The sequence below is a fragment of the Lolium perenne genome, chromosome 7 (assembly GCF_019359855.2).
Source record: "Lolium perenne isolate Kyuss_39 chromosome 7, Kyuss_2.0, whole genome shotgun sequence".
Lineage (NCBI taxonomy): Eukaryota > Viridiplantae > Streptophyta > Magnoliopsida > Poales > Poaceae > Lolium > Lolium perenne.
Window position 1 is genome coordinate 196,594,615 of NC_067250.2, and position 13,104 is coordinate 196,607,718.

Genomic DNA, 13,104 nt, shown 5'->3' on the forward strand with positions numbered 1-13,104 from the left:
TAACATATTACTATATATTGTGTCGATCAATAAAACACTCTATCAAACAATTAATTATATGATGTGTCAGCGGACTATGACATGATAATGATAATGCATAGTACTCCCTCACAACATCTCAGCAACTTAGGGTATTACAAACATTTACATTCACAACCATAGTTAAGATAAGTATTTTCTCACATCTATTTTTCTAAATCAAACAAGCCACAACCTAACAACCTAAATCAGATAAGCCACAACCCAACCAAACACACCAAAAGCATCACATCGTGTCAAACACGAGCTCAAAAAGTGACATAACTTTTGGCAAAAGATTACTATAGACCACAATGTTAAAAGATTACTATACACAACAATGTTGAAAGATTATTAGAGTTCTCACAATATAATAATTAGATTATTAAAATGACTTATGAAAACAGTATCATACACTTGTACTGTTGTGCATCATACTAATATTGTTGGTGACTGTTTGGAAGTACTAAGGTTCTTCATGTGGTTAGTGTGAATGAATGTGTAAGATCTTAACAGCAGAAGAAAAAAAAAGCAGTAGACGAGTTACAGACAGAGCGTCGCTGACTGCTCTTCGCTTTCTCCTCCTCCGCCGCGTCCGGCCCCGCCGGCGATGGCTCGTAGCCCCTGCGACCTCCGGTTCCTCCTCCTCGCCGCCGCCGTGGCCTTCATCTACATCCAGGTAACCCCCACTATCCCTTCCTCTCTCCGCGAATTAGATCCATTCGGTCAGCCGGTCGCCGAGGATCTGATCGCCTCTTCTTCTCCTTCTCTGTAGATCAGATTCAAGTAGAATCTCCCTGATGAATTGTTTCCCCTTTGCACCTGCAGGTGCGGCTCTTTGCTAGCCAGTCTCATCACGCCGAACGCCTCGCGGAAGCAGTGAGCAAGCACTCCCCTGCTCCCCCATCTATATTTCTAGTGTTCATCTTAAACACAGTTACTTTGGTACAGGAAAAGTCAGGGAGCAGATGCACCAGCCAGCTGCGATCCATGATCGATCAGGTCAGCATGCAGCAGGAGAAGATTGCTGCACTAGAAGGTACTGATGCTACCATTCAAGGGTCAAATGCTTCAACACATACATAATTAGTTCCGTGACATACTCCGGGCTTATTTATCGAAGGAGCACAGCTCTTAAGGTTACTTAGGCCAGTGTAACCATCTTTGCTACTCAGGGATGGCTGTGCACTTGTATTTATAAATGCAGATGATGTTTTGTTTTGTTTTTTCTACCCCTAGATTTCTCTGTCGTGCAACCATCAAACAAAATCTGAACATAGGCACTGCAGTTATCTTATCTTTGCCCTACTTTATGAAGAATCTCCTCCTTTTTATGACCTGTGTAACAATAGATCCGGTAGGCATTTTACAATTTTAACAATTTGTTGATGAAACAGAGATGAAGATACGCCAAGACGAGGAGCATGTGCAGCTCAAGATTTTAATTCAAGACCTTGAAAGTATGAATCCATTACCTCAATTTAGCTTTTAATTGTTGCTTTCAGCTACAGTAGTTTTTTTTTTCCGTCTCTGCTACAGTTGTTAATTTTCTCAGGCCTCCTGCTGTTTAGTAATCAGTGTGATACAGGCATTTAAGTCATTAGACAGAGTGTTTTATTCATCCACACTTTGCCTTACTTTTTTTTGAACAAAAACTGTAGGGGAGGCCCTGAATCTATATTTATTCCGGGCCATACTTGAATGTAAACCTTGCCTTATCACATGCATGCTGCCGTTTCATGTCAAATTGGCATGTTTTCTTGTTGAAGCAATACAGATTTAAATTATTATTTCCTGGAACTTCTACATATAAGACTATTTGCATCAGTTTTGTCATTTAAAAAAATAGATTTGTAAAAAAAAACTAATTTTGATCTTTGCATGCTTGTACATGTACTCTTTAAATATGGCTTTGCAATATATAGCATTGTGTTGACAATTAGTGCAAGTACATTTAGCTCGGGTTGAATGCCAAAATGCAACTGATACATCGGGAACTTCAAAATCTAACACTATATATATTTTTTTTAGAGTAATCTAGCACTATCTTAACATTTATTTTGGATGCAGAAAGGAGTTTGCAGACCTTAGTAAACAAGAATGTGGTATGTAATCTAATCTTGCTATTCTTTTAGCTTTACCGTATGAATCTGATCTCTTTCTGTACAGCAGGTTCCTGTGGCCGCTGTTGTGATAATGGCTTGCAATCGGCCAGATTATTTGCAGAGGACAGTTGAATCTATCCTGAAGTATGTTTTATGTCTCCATTCCTTTATTTTGAAAAGCTGAAAAATTCAGCTCTCTGTTGTTTTGTTTAACTCTATAGCGGCACCAAGATCTCACTCACTGGATGACACCTGCTGCAGTAATATATAGAATCAAGCTGTGCTGTTGACCATGACACCATTCAATTTCCATATAAAATTTCTTAGGATACTTAGACTATGACTGCCGTAGTCCATTTATGAAGGCTGTTTGCTCCTGGATACACATAGGTTCAGTTCGTGGAACACCCTTCCTGACCAAATGATTGGATGATAACTCTTCCAGGTACCAGAAAACAGTTGCTTCTAAGTTTCCACTATTTATATCTCAGGTACTGGTGATAGCAATTCTATCTCGTGCTCAGTCTCTTCAAGTGTGTGGGGAGGACATTTTTCATTGTCATTTCCATTTGCAGGATGGAACAAATGGAGAAGTAAAAAAGAAAGCTTTGAGTTACACTCAAATAACATTTATGCAGGTCTGGAAAGAAATACTTGCCTTCATAGCATTTCAAGTACATTTTTGTAAGCATACCAGAAGATGAACTGTCCAGCTAACACTCCTTAGTGTTCCTTTTGCCTTTGATGTGTTGTAGCATGTCGATCTTGAACCTGTGCGCACAGAAAGACCAGGAGAGTTGACAGCATATTACAAGATAGCTAGTAGGTGCTCCTCAGTTTATGTCTGTTTTTAAAACTGATGATATTATCGATTCTCATCCTAAAGATGTTTCTTGATTCAGAACACTATAAGTGGGCCTTGGATGCACTATTCATTAAGCATAATTTTGATCGAGTAATCATTCTGGAAGGTTTGATCTCTGTGACAATCTGTTGACTGTTTTGCCTTAGATATTTCCGCATACCATCTCATTTTCATGGTTAATTGGTTAACAGATGACATGGAGATCGCCCCAGATTTCTTCGACTACTTCGAGGCTGCAGCGAAACTACTGGATAATGACAAGTATGTCATACTATACTCTGAATATACCTGGCAAGTCAACGATTAATATCAAATCTCTCTAATTACGTGGCTGTAATTTTTTTTTCCATTCTTGCATTGAAGGACGATAATGGCTGTTTCTTCTTGGAATGACAATGGGCAAAAGCAGTTCGTTCATGATCCGAGTTAGTATAATGATAGGCCTATTTTCAACTTTCTTTTTGCATCAATAGAGAAAGGCTCTCATTTTTTGTAGATAATGCTTTGCAGAAGCTCTTTACCGTTCGGACTTCTTTCCTGGGCTTGGATGGATGTTAACAAAGCCAACATGGATGGAGCTGTCACCGAAGTGGCCTAAAGCATATCCTTACTGTTGCCTACTGTTTTTTTAGATAAGCAGATATGCCTTTTCTAGTGCCTTGTATCATTCTTTTCTTCCTTGACAAGAATTTACTTATTGGGATGATTGGGTGAGGCTAAAGGAGGTACATGGAGATCGGCAATTTATTCGGCCAGAAGTGTGCAGAACATACAATTTCGGCGAGCATGTATGTTGGCTATTATAAACTGATGCAAGTTCATTGTCGCAATTTTGCAAGGATTACCCAATGAACATTAATATTTCAACCTCTGGATTGCTGACAATTTACACTTTCGTTTTTATACTTCCATACCAGGGATCAAGCATGGGACAATTCTTCCAGCAATATCTGGAACCAATCAAGTTAAATGATGTTCATGTATGCAAATCTTCCCACATCTTTCCATTTTGTAGAAATTTTATAAGCTCTTTGTTGCTGAGATTTGCTCTTTCCGTTTTGTGGCCATAGATTGATTGGAACTCCGAGGACCTGAGCTACCTCAAGGAGGTAAGAATTAATCTGTTCTTCTGAAAGTATTACTGTTCATAGAGTGGGTGCCTAAGATTTGTGCTGGTAACACTAGGACAAGTTCTTGATCCAATTTGGGGAAGAAGTGGCTAGTGCCACACCTTTGCACAGATCCGATGCTCTGTTGAAGGCCCACAATATGAATGTGGATGTCAGGATTCAGTACGACGACCAGGGAGATTTTGAGCGTATAGCTCGCCATTTTGGGATATTTGAAGAGTGGAAGGTTACTTGCTAACTCAACTTAATTCATATATCTTTCTCAAGTATGCCGGGTGAGAATCTCAGTGTGATGTATTAGCAGCAATTCTTTGCTCTAATACAAAATGACATGCCTTGCAATTTTGCTGGATGCAATTAGGACATTATGATCTAGAGTCTCTCCGAAACTATGTATGCCATAGTGTATGCTGATTATTGTTATGTTTCTCCTTTTTGTAGGATGGTGTTCCGCGGGCAGCTTACAAAGGAGTAGTGGTGTTTCGGTACAAGAGCAGCCCAAGACGAATATACCTGGTTGGCCCCGACTCTCTTCATCAGCTTGGGGCTAATAAGGGCTGAGGCGGAAATTTTTCGATGTGGAAGTCCATGCCCTGATTTAGCAAAACCTGGGCACAGAACAGCAGGGGCTGCAAGCAAGATGCAATGTTGCCAAGGAACTTTTGAGGATGTTCTTTCCTCCCCCTCGAGGTTCTAGAGTAAGACAACTGCGATCAATGTAGGGATTCATAGCACAAGATATTTAACTGAAATTTGTATTGCGGGTATAATTGCATGATCCTGATCTGCACATCACCTCACTAGGTGACCTGACCCTGATATTTAGTGTACATGACAGAAAAGATCTGAGAGGATGATCCAGTGACAGGCATTCAGGTGTCATGCAAAGCACATAGCCCTATATTACAGGCTGTTGTATTATTTTTTAGAAAATTATATCAAGAGATAGGAGCAAATTGTGATATTAATTTTTATGGTCACCTGCATCACCGAAAATATTTCTTCATCAACACTACAGCCAAAACTAGGCCTCAGATAGAAGAAAATTCACAGAAAGATACTGTCCATTTTTATAGGCCAAAACTAAAAGTAAACAGTAAAGGTTGATCAAAGGACCTTTACTCTCATCGCAGCCGGTGCCCCTATTCCAGAGGTGAAGGGCGTGAAAACACTACACACTACGGGGATCGGTCGCCTGATCTGAGGTTTCCCCACCCTCCCTCCAGCTGGCGCTTCCGCCAGTGGCCGAGGGTAGGAGAAATTTTGCCTTTGGTCGCCTCCATGGGAGTCCTAGCTAGGAAAATGTTTTGCGGTATTGGAAAAGACATATCCTCCAAGGTGTCAAGTGGGATGCCGTCAATGTTCCGCTCATAGTTATTTGGAAACTAAATATTTTAATTAAATAAAAGATTCTTTTATTGGGATATTTGAACTTTGAAAGGACCTCACTTGCATTTTTTAATCCCAGGATTTTATGATAATCGTGTGTTTCCCGTTGACGCGACTAGTGATTGTTGGACAATCAATAACGTCAGCGCTGGCGCCTAGCAGCATGGCAACATTTTCCAAATCCGCAGATGGGGCCTTGTGTACATTTGATTTCAAAAAGTTAGATGAAAAAATAAATGTTGATAGTGGCGTAGTCCAACAGAGTATCTTTTTGGATTCTCCAAGAAAAACAAGAGTATTACTCCCTCCCTCCTAAGAAAGCTGCTCAATTCTTTATACAAATATATCAAAACACTAGAAGTATTCCTAGAGATTTGAGCAGCTCTTTTTTTTTGCGAGAAATCCATCTATCTATTAATAATCATCAACAATAGTACAAATAGCTTAAAAAGTAAAAAAATATAAATTAATACTTGAGCCACCTAGCGACGACTACGGACACTAGCACAAACTGAAGGCGCGTCGCAGTCATCGCTCCTCCATCGCCGGAGTAGCTCTTATTTTAAATGGATGGAATATCTTGTTTCGCCAAAATGGTCTGGCAGCGACTTTAACACCTAAAAACCACACCAAACATTTGCCACGTATTCGCAATTTCACATCAGCGGTCTCCTCTGGTGGCTTCATATGTGCCGTGACAAGAACATCCCAACAACACAGAAAGGCAGCTTAATTAATTACACGTCTCGCTGGCCTAATGACGGAAGAAAGAATCCCACACTAGCGATAGTGAGTAGAGTCGAGAATCGGACCAGGAAAGGAAAGGTAAAGTGGTCGCCGCCGTCTGGAACCGCTCGGCTCGGATGACAACATGGTGTCAACACCATGCACCGGCCGAAAAGGGCAAAGCGTAGATGGCGTCATGGCTGCTGCCTAAATAACGTGCCTAGATGATCTGCTGTTATGTTCCTCGAGCTTCTTCCGCGTCAACGTTGTTGGACCGTTGGTTATTTTGTACTCCTTCGTTCCAAAACTACTTGCTCGAGCTACCATTCCGATAGCCGGAATTATGTGGCGAGATCTGGACAAGTGCAGAGTGGATCTTTTGGGGATGCTACGTCCTCCACGCCCCCCTACGTGAGTTCTGTCCTGGTCTTTTTCTACTTAGAATTCTCTGTGACTAGCTTCTGATGTACCACAATATCACCATGGTCTTATTTATTTGTGGTTGCGTCGTCTTCGCCCGTATGACTAAGACCAAACGATTTGTAAAATAAGTTGTCATGATCTTTTATGGAGATGTGCTTTTCCGATCACCTCCTCTCTACCATATGACTAAGACCAAATGCTTGTAGTAAGACCTCTGCTTCAGTTGCTAGCAACATAATACTCCCTTCATCCACATAAAGAAGCCTTAATTTTATTAATTATGTATGTATCTAGACTTTTTTTAGTGTGTTGATATATGCAAATTTAGATAAAGTTAAGACCCATTTTTATGGACGAAGGAAGTACATCCTATGTTCCATATAATGTATATTACACATTATGGAACGGAGGGGTTTGTTTTGATTATAAATATGATGAAAGAAACGCTAGCCACTAGAACATTTGTTATACAAAACCTTAATTTCCATATTTATCGTGTGATCCAGCTTTTCGAGGCGAGACATAACACACTTTCTACAATCTTCAAACTACGAGGCTTTGTTAATGTAAAGCGAGCTCTACCCGAGCCTTCCATCTAATTAAAAAACAATCTTCAAACTTGGTGAATTGAGTAATTTTTCAACGGTTGGGCCATGTTGCTGCAATTGAATAATGGATGGCGAGGGATCCCTCAAGTAGCATAGTAAATGAGACGTTAGTAGTTAGTACTAGCGTGTACGCTGGCCTTATGGATGAAGGTCGTCGTACACTTACAATGAATGACACAATGGTACTTTTTGAATATGTTCAACTGCCTCAGCTGAGCGCAACTTAGTTCTATGTTATGAGAGCGCTGAGCAAAGAGGCCACTCCTACGTGACTTGGGCCACCGTGAACTTCCTAAGTGTCGTCTCTAAGCGTTCATCTCGTCGATATTGAGCTCTAGCCCTCTGCCCTTAAGTTTTTTAAGTGAGAGTGAATGATACATGCTCTCCATGGGAGTCTACTTTTAGGCTTCTGGGTTTGCCAAATGATCAAGTATGTCCTTCCACCTACCATGTGGAAGAATAGTTAGATCATTTATTTCTAAATGACCAAGGATATCCTCCCACCTAGTATGTGAGACGATAATTAGGGTCATTTCTTGCAAAATGATCAATGATGCCCTTCCACCTACCATGTGTGAGGGTAGTTGGCTATTTCTTGCTAGATGACCAAGATGTCCCTCCGCCTACCATGTGAGAGTATAATTAGGGTTATTTCTTGCTAAATGATCAATGATGCCTTCCGACATACCATGAGTGAGGATTATTGGGATCATTTCTTCCTAAATGACCAAGGATGCACTCCCACATGGTGGTGAGATGGTAGTTGGGGTCATTTCTCACTAAATGACCTACAATGCCCTTTGACCTACGACCATGTGTGAGGGTAGTTAGGGTTATTTCTTGCTAAATGTCTAAAGATGCTCTTCATGGTGCTAGGTAGGAGGGGTAACATGGTTCTACTAGTCCATGGTGAACTAAGGAAGGAGTATGGTGCATTGTCAGTTGTAGACTAGGTTCCGTAGCATTTCACACTAATGGGTTTATTTGCTCTTGGGTATTTATCTTTGATTTGTTCAACACGACTTGAAGTTTTGACCTGTTTGACCAGTTTTGGGTTGACTTTGCTCGACTATTGTCCACATAGGAGCTTAGTAGACACTTTTTTTTACAGAGGCGCTTAGTAGACTTGGGGATCCCACTCAGGGCCGGCTCTAGGATTTGGAGGGCCCTAGGGCAAATTCTATAAATGGGCCCAATTTAAGCTGCGTTCATGTTAGATGGGCTTAAAAAAAAATTCTTCTACCTTTTCCTATATGCATTGTGACACAAATAATGGGCCCCCGTTTTGGATGGGCCCCGGGCCGTCGCACTTCTTGCCCTGGGCCAGAGCCGGCCCTGATTCCCACTAGGAGGATGGCGATACCCATTTGTACAATAGGCCCTCTCTTGATGTTAATTGTATGGACTTAAGTGAACGAGCATCTCGAGCTGGCGCAGTCACACCGCTTTGGCCTCCCTCTCGTGTGCGATTTGGAAAATTAGGGGCTGCCTCGACATCTCCCAATAATTCATTGTTACGGTCGTCGTGGGAGTGACATCGCAAGGAAACAACTCCCGACTCCAAAGCGGGAATAGTCGCGAACAAGAAAAAACACGTAATAAAATGAAGGACATATAACATGCTCCTAGGCAAAGATGTCTCGAGGTTGCTTTTTGGCCGATCCTATGGCCCCGCATAAGTCGTGCGTGATGGCGGGTGCCGAAGTGGTGTCATGCACCAGTTTGGAAGTCACTAACACCGTGCCTCATCGATCATGAAAATATGAAGAAGAAAAAACTATTTCAAACAGGATAATTTGTGCAAATAGATGCACCATATGCTCTTGAATATAAATACATTGTAGGAGTTTAACCTAAACTTCCAAAACATTTTATATTTAGAAACAGAGGTAGTACAAAAAGAAATGTGGCTTTTTTCAATTGAGATGTGGCAATGGCACCGCACATACCGTATTCCTTGATATTCTATTTTTTAAACTCCGCGACGCACCGTGTAATATTGTGAGCAAAAGTAACACTATTTATGTGTGTAACGCAGTTTCCGATTTTTAGCTAGTGAGGATTTTTAGCCAGCGAAAGAGCCTCACGTCACGTGGTGCTGTGCCGGATAATCCCGTTGACGCTTGTCAATCGTACGAAATCGTCGGCCACGACACACTCCACTCAAGACCCCAGTCCACGCCAGTGGGGTAAAGCGGCGCCAGAAGCAACAGAGGCAGGCTGCTCCGCTCCGCGAGAATGAGCACACCATGACACACTCCGCGCTCCTATAAACAAACCAGCGCGCTCGGCGCCGCCCGCCCGCCTCCCTTCCAGCTCCCCCCCTCCCCTCTCCCACGACCGGCCACCTGCACACGCCATGGACGCCTCGCGAGCCCTCCTCCTGCTCCTCTGCCTCGCGCTCCCGCTCGTCGCGCCGGCGGCCGCGGGGTGCGACTGCGGCGCCAATGCGGCGGACGCCGCCGCCGCGGAGGAGGACGCGAGCGGGGCGCTGCGGCTCAAGTTCGTGGCCATCGCGTCCATCCTGGCGGCCGGGGCCGCGGGGGTGCTGGTGCCCGTGCTGGGCCGCCGCTCCGCCGCGCTGCGCCCCGACGGCGACGTCTTCTTCGCCGTCAAGGCCTTCGCCGCGGGCGTCATCCTCGCCACCGGCATGGTGCACATCCTGCCCGCCGCCTTCGACGCGCTCGGCTCGCCCTGCGCCGGCGCCAGGGGAGGGTTCCCGTTCGCCGGCCTCATCGCCATGGCCGCCGCCATGGTCACCATGATGGTCGACTCCCTCGCCGCAGGGTACTACACCCGCTCGCACTTCAAGAAGCCGCGCCCCGTCGACGACGACGCCTCCAACCTCCGCGCCGCCGCCGCCGGGGACGAGGAGCACGCGGGCCACCTCCACGTGCACACGCACGCCACGCACGGCCACGCGCACGGACAAGCGCATTCGCACGGGCACGGCGGCCCGGATGCCGCCAGCTCGCCGGAAGATGCCTCGGCCGCCGAAACCATCCGTCACAGAGTGGTCTCTCAGGTGAGCCCCCTTCTCAACTGAGGGTAATCTGAAATCTGTTTCTTGCATAAAAAAACTGAAATTTTCAGCTAGAGCAGCACATCCCAATAATTCAGACATTAGAATTTTGATCGAGACTGGATATTCCACATTTCAAAGGCAAATGAATTGGACATCAATTGAGAAATTGGTAAATTATAAATATCTCTCACGGACTCACAGTGCCCGTAGGCATCCATGATGTCACCATCTAAAGTTAGAGAATCCAAACGAGGACAACAGGAACAATGCCTTGCTCAGATGTGACGTGTCGCCGTGTCGGCCACTCTGCAATTTGAAGATGAAGCCCCTCTTCCCAGCCCTACAAATTCGGGAGATTAACACCATCGACAGATTCTGCAATCAGCTTGGCATTTTGTAGTGACTGAACGCATCAACCTTGGCACTGCCTATAGACAACAGTAACAGGCTAACTAAGGGTGATGTTGTGCAGGTCCTGGAGCTGGGGATCTTGGTGCACTCTGTGATCATTGGGGTGTCCTTGGGCGCGTCGCTGAGGCCGACGACCATCAGGCCTCTCGTCGGCGCCCTCAGCTTCCATCAGTTCTTCGAGGGCATTGGGCTCGGCGGTTGCATTGTTCAGGTACAATAACACACAATTTACTTACAACTGTGATGAACAGCCTGTTTGTGACCTTTCTCAGTTTAGTGTTCACACCAAAAATGTTAAATAGTACTAATATGTAGATGCTAAAATCAGTTAAAGGACACATAAGATTCATGGCCGTTTTGAAGGGGCCGTCCAAGTAGCCAAATTGTTCTCACAAAGCGAGCGAAAAAGACAACACGCAAATGGAGATATTTGCAGTTGAGATAAAATGACGTATCACTCACTAGTCACTACATTGTAGTACAGCATAAGCATATAGTAGGGACCCTCAATTATTGGGTCAGGCTATTTTCAGAAAAGCATTGTAAGCACAAGGATAGCATCGACCTAGTGAGTGGACAGATGGGAGAACGACTTAATTTTCAAGCTTTGCCTATTTACCAGAACATCATTTTGTTTCTGGAAATAAAGAACAACAGTTTGGATGTTCAAAATAAAGAACAAAAAAAAATTGCCAGAAGAAAAAAAAAAAGAACAGAAGTTTGACACACTTTGCTCCTCATGTTCTTGCTCCAGGCAAAATTCAAGGCGAAAGCAACCGTGCTCATGGCGACCTTCTTCTCCTTCACCGCTCCCATAGGCATCGCACTCGGGATCGCCATCACAACCAGCTATAGCAAGCACAACTCGGTCGCGCTAGTCGTCGAGGGGGTCTTCAACTCGGCCGCGGCAGGGATTTTGATCTACATGGCCCTGGTGGATCTGCTAGCTTCAGATTTCAACAACCCGAAGCTGCAGACGAATACAAAGCTTCAGCTGGCAACCTACTTCGCCCTTTTCATGGGCGCGGGGCTGATGTCCCTGCTTGCCAAATGGGCATAACAGCATCACTGAGATAGGATGCATTTGTGTGCACCGTCATCCATCCTAAAGACCCCGGCCTTGCTTATCACTGATGGGGTTTGTTTCGTAGCGTTGTTGCATCATGTGTCACATCTCCATCAACCAGAGTTGAGGAAAAAATTGCATGAATGTGACCAAATCTTATTAGAGTAAAGGAAAGCTAGAGGAGCCAAAAAATTGAGGGCATGTCTCATGTCTCACCCCTTGAGAGCAAGTCTCGACCAAATGAGGCGATGATAGAAGCGGTACCAGTAGTGATAGTGGGGACAATGCTAGTTGAACTGATATTGGTGGGTGCAACTTTGTAAAGCGGTAGCCTACCTTTTGGAAATCAACGGAATGTACAGATCGTTACTAGCATTCTCTTCGTTTTCGCGGGAAATGACAACTGAAAAAAATTCCGAAGACAAAATTCAGAACCTTTAAGATGTGCAACCTATAGCGTAGGCTATAAACCTGGTCACTGGAACTGCATAAGCATCATACTATCTTTTCAGCCAGTTGCCTTGTTCACTTCAAAAAGGAGAGCAGGTCTCACAAATGTGCAAGTGCAAGTTGCGTAGATTCCTTTCTCAACTTTGAATATTATTCCTAGAACGTGATATTGATAGTTCAACATATGAAGGCCAAAGATTTTATTTGGTTTCCCATCACAAACTTCAGCACTTGACATGCATGGCACAGAGGAATATATGCAAAGAAATTTGACCGTCCATGCTGAGATCAGAACGAGCAGGACAATCAGCACTATCCAATGGTTAATAGAATAGGATGCTCGAATGCTTCAGTATTCTAGGAGCATCCCCCCCTCCCCTCCCCTCCTCTTGGGTCGACCTATTCCCCGCTCAGCAGCGTGGCGTATGAAGCATCACCTAGGGCGATTCCGGATGGGCCGGCCCATTAGGCTCTCGCTGAAAAGAAGTAATGTCGACGCTGCCGTCAGGGAAAACAATGGGGGAGGGGTAGTGGGTGCGATCGCTAGAAGTGCTCAAGGAGAGTTTATGGGAGCTTTATCACTTGTGTTCCCTGGCAGCAATGACCCGGAGACCCTGGAGATGCTAGCATGCCGAGAGGCGTGTGCTCTGCCACGCGACCTCTCTCTGAGGTCGGTTCGGGTGGCAACCGACTGCTCCAACGCAGTGAGAAGTTTGGAGAGGGGCACTATGGGAGCGTACGCTCACATTGTTCACGAAATCGTGCAGGTGAAGAAGAATTTCCAGGAGCTCGTGTTCGTCCATGAAGGACAGAGTTTGAACAAGGAGGCGCATGCTTTGGCGAGGAGCGCCATCTATGATGAACCAGGCCGCTGTGTGTGGCTCAATG

General features: G+C 44.5%; 2 protein-coding genes across 3 annotated transcripts; both read left to right on the forward strand.

Moving 5' to 3' along the window:
* The first annotated feature begins 518 nt into the window (after positions 1-518).
* LOC127314565 (alpha-1,3-mannosyl-glycoprotein 2-beta-N-acetylglucosaminyltransferase) lies at positions 519-5,086 on the forward strand. Of its 2 annotated transcripts, none has more exons than XM_071823040.1 (18): positions 519-697; positions 847-897; positions 970-1,057; positions 1,416-1,478; positions 2,089-2,123; positions 2,188-2,267; positions 2,569-2,614; positions 2,699-2,761; positions 2,879-2,945; positions 3,026-3,094; positions 3,180-3,249; positions 3,352-3,413; positions 3,499-3,588; positions 3,682-3,776; positions 3,906-3,968; positions 4,059-4,097; positions 4,174-4,344; positions 4,560-5,086. In XM_071823040.1, exons 1-18 carry the CDS (start codon positions 629-631, stop codon positions 4,677-4,679), a joined length of 1,341 nt encoding a protein of 446 aa, XP_071679141.1. In that variant the 5' UTR covers positions 519-628; the 3' UTR covers positions 4,680-5,086. The 2 variants fall into 2 exon arrangements, with proteins under 2 accessions (XP_071679141.1, XP_071679142.1); XM_071823041.1 differs by having other exon boundaries at positions 2,191-2,267.
* A 4,287-nt stretch (positions 5,087-9,373) lies between these two features.
* LOC127314564 (zinc transporter 4) lies at positions 9,374-12,193 on the forward strand. The gene is made up of 3 exons (XM_051345054.2): positions 9,374-10,289; positions 10,762-10,911; positions 11,455-12,193. The coding sequence occupies exons 1-3, from the start codon at positions 9,624-9,626 to the stop codon at positions 11,758-11,760; spliced, it is 1,122 nt and encodes a 373-aa protein (XP_051201014.1). The 5' UTR covers positions 9,374-9,623; the 3' UTR covers positions 11,761-12,193.
* Positions 12,194-13,104: the final 911 nt, after the last annotated feature.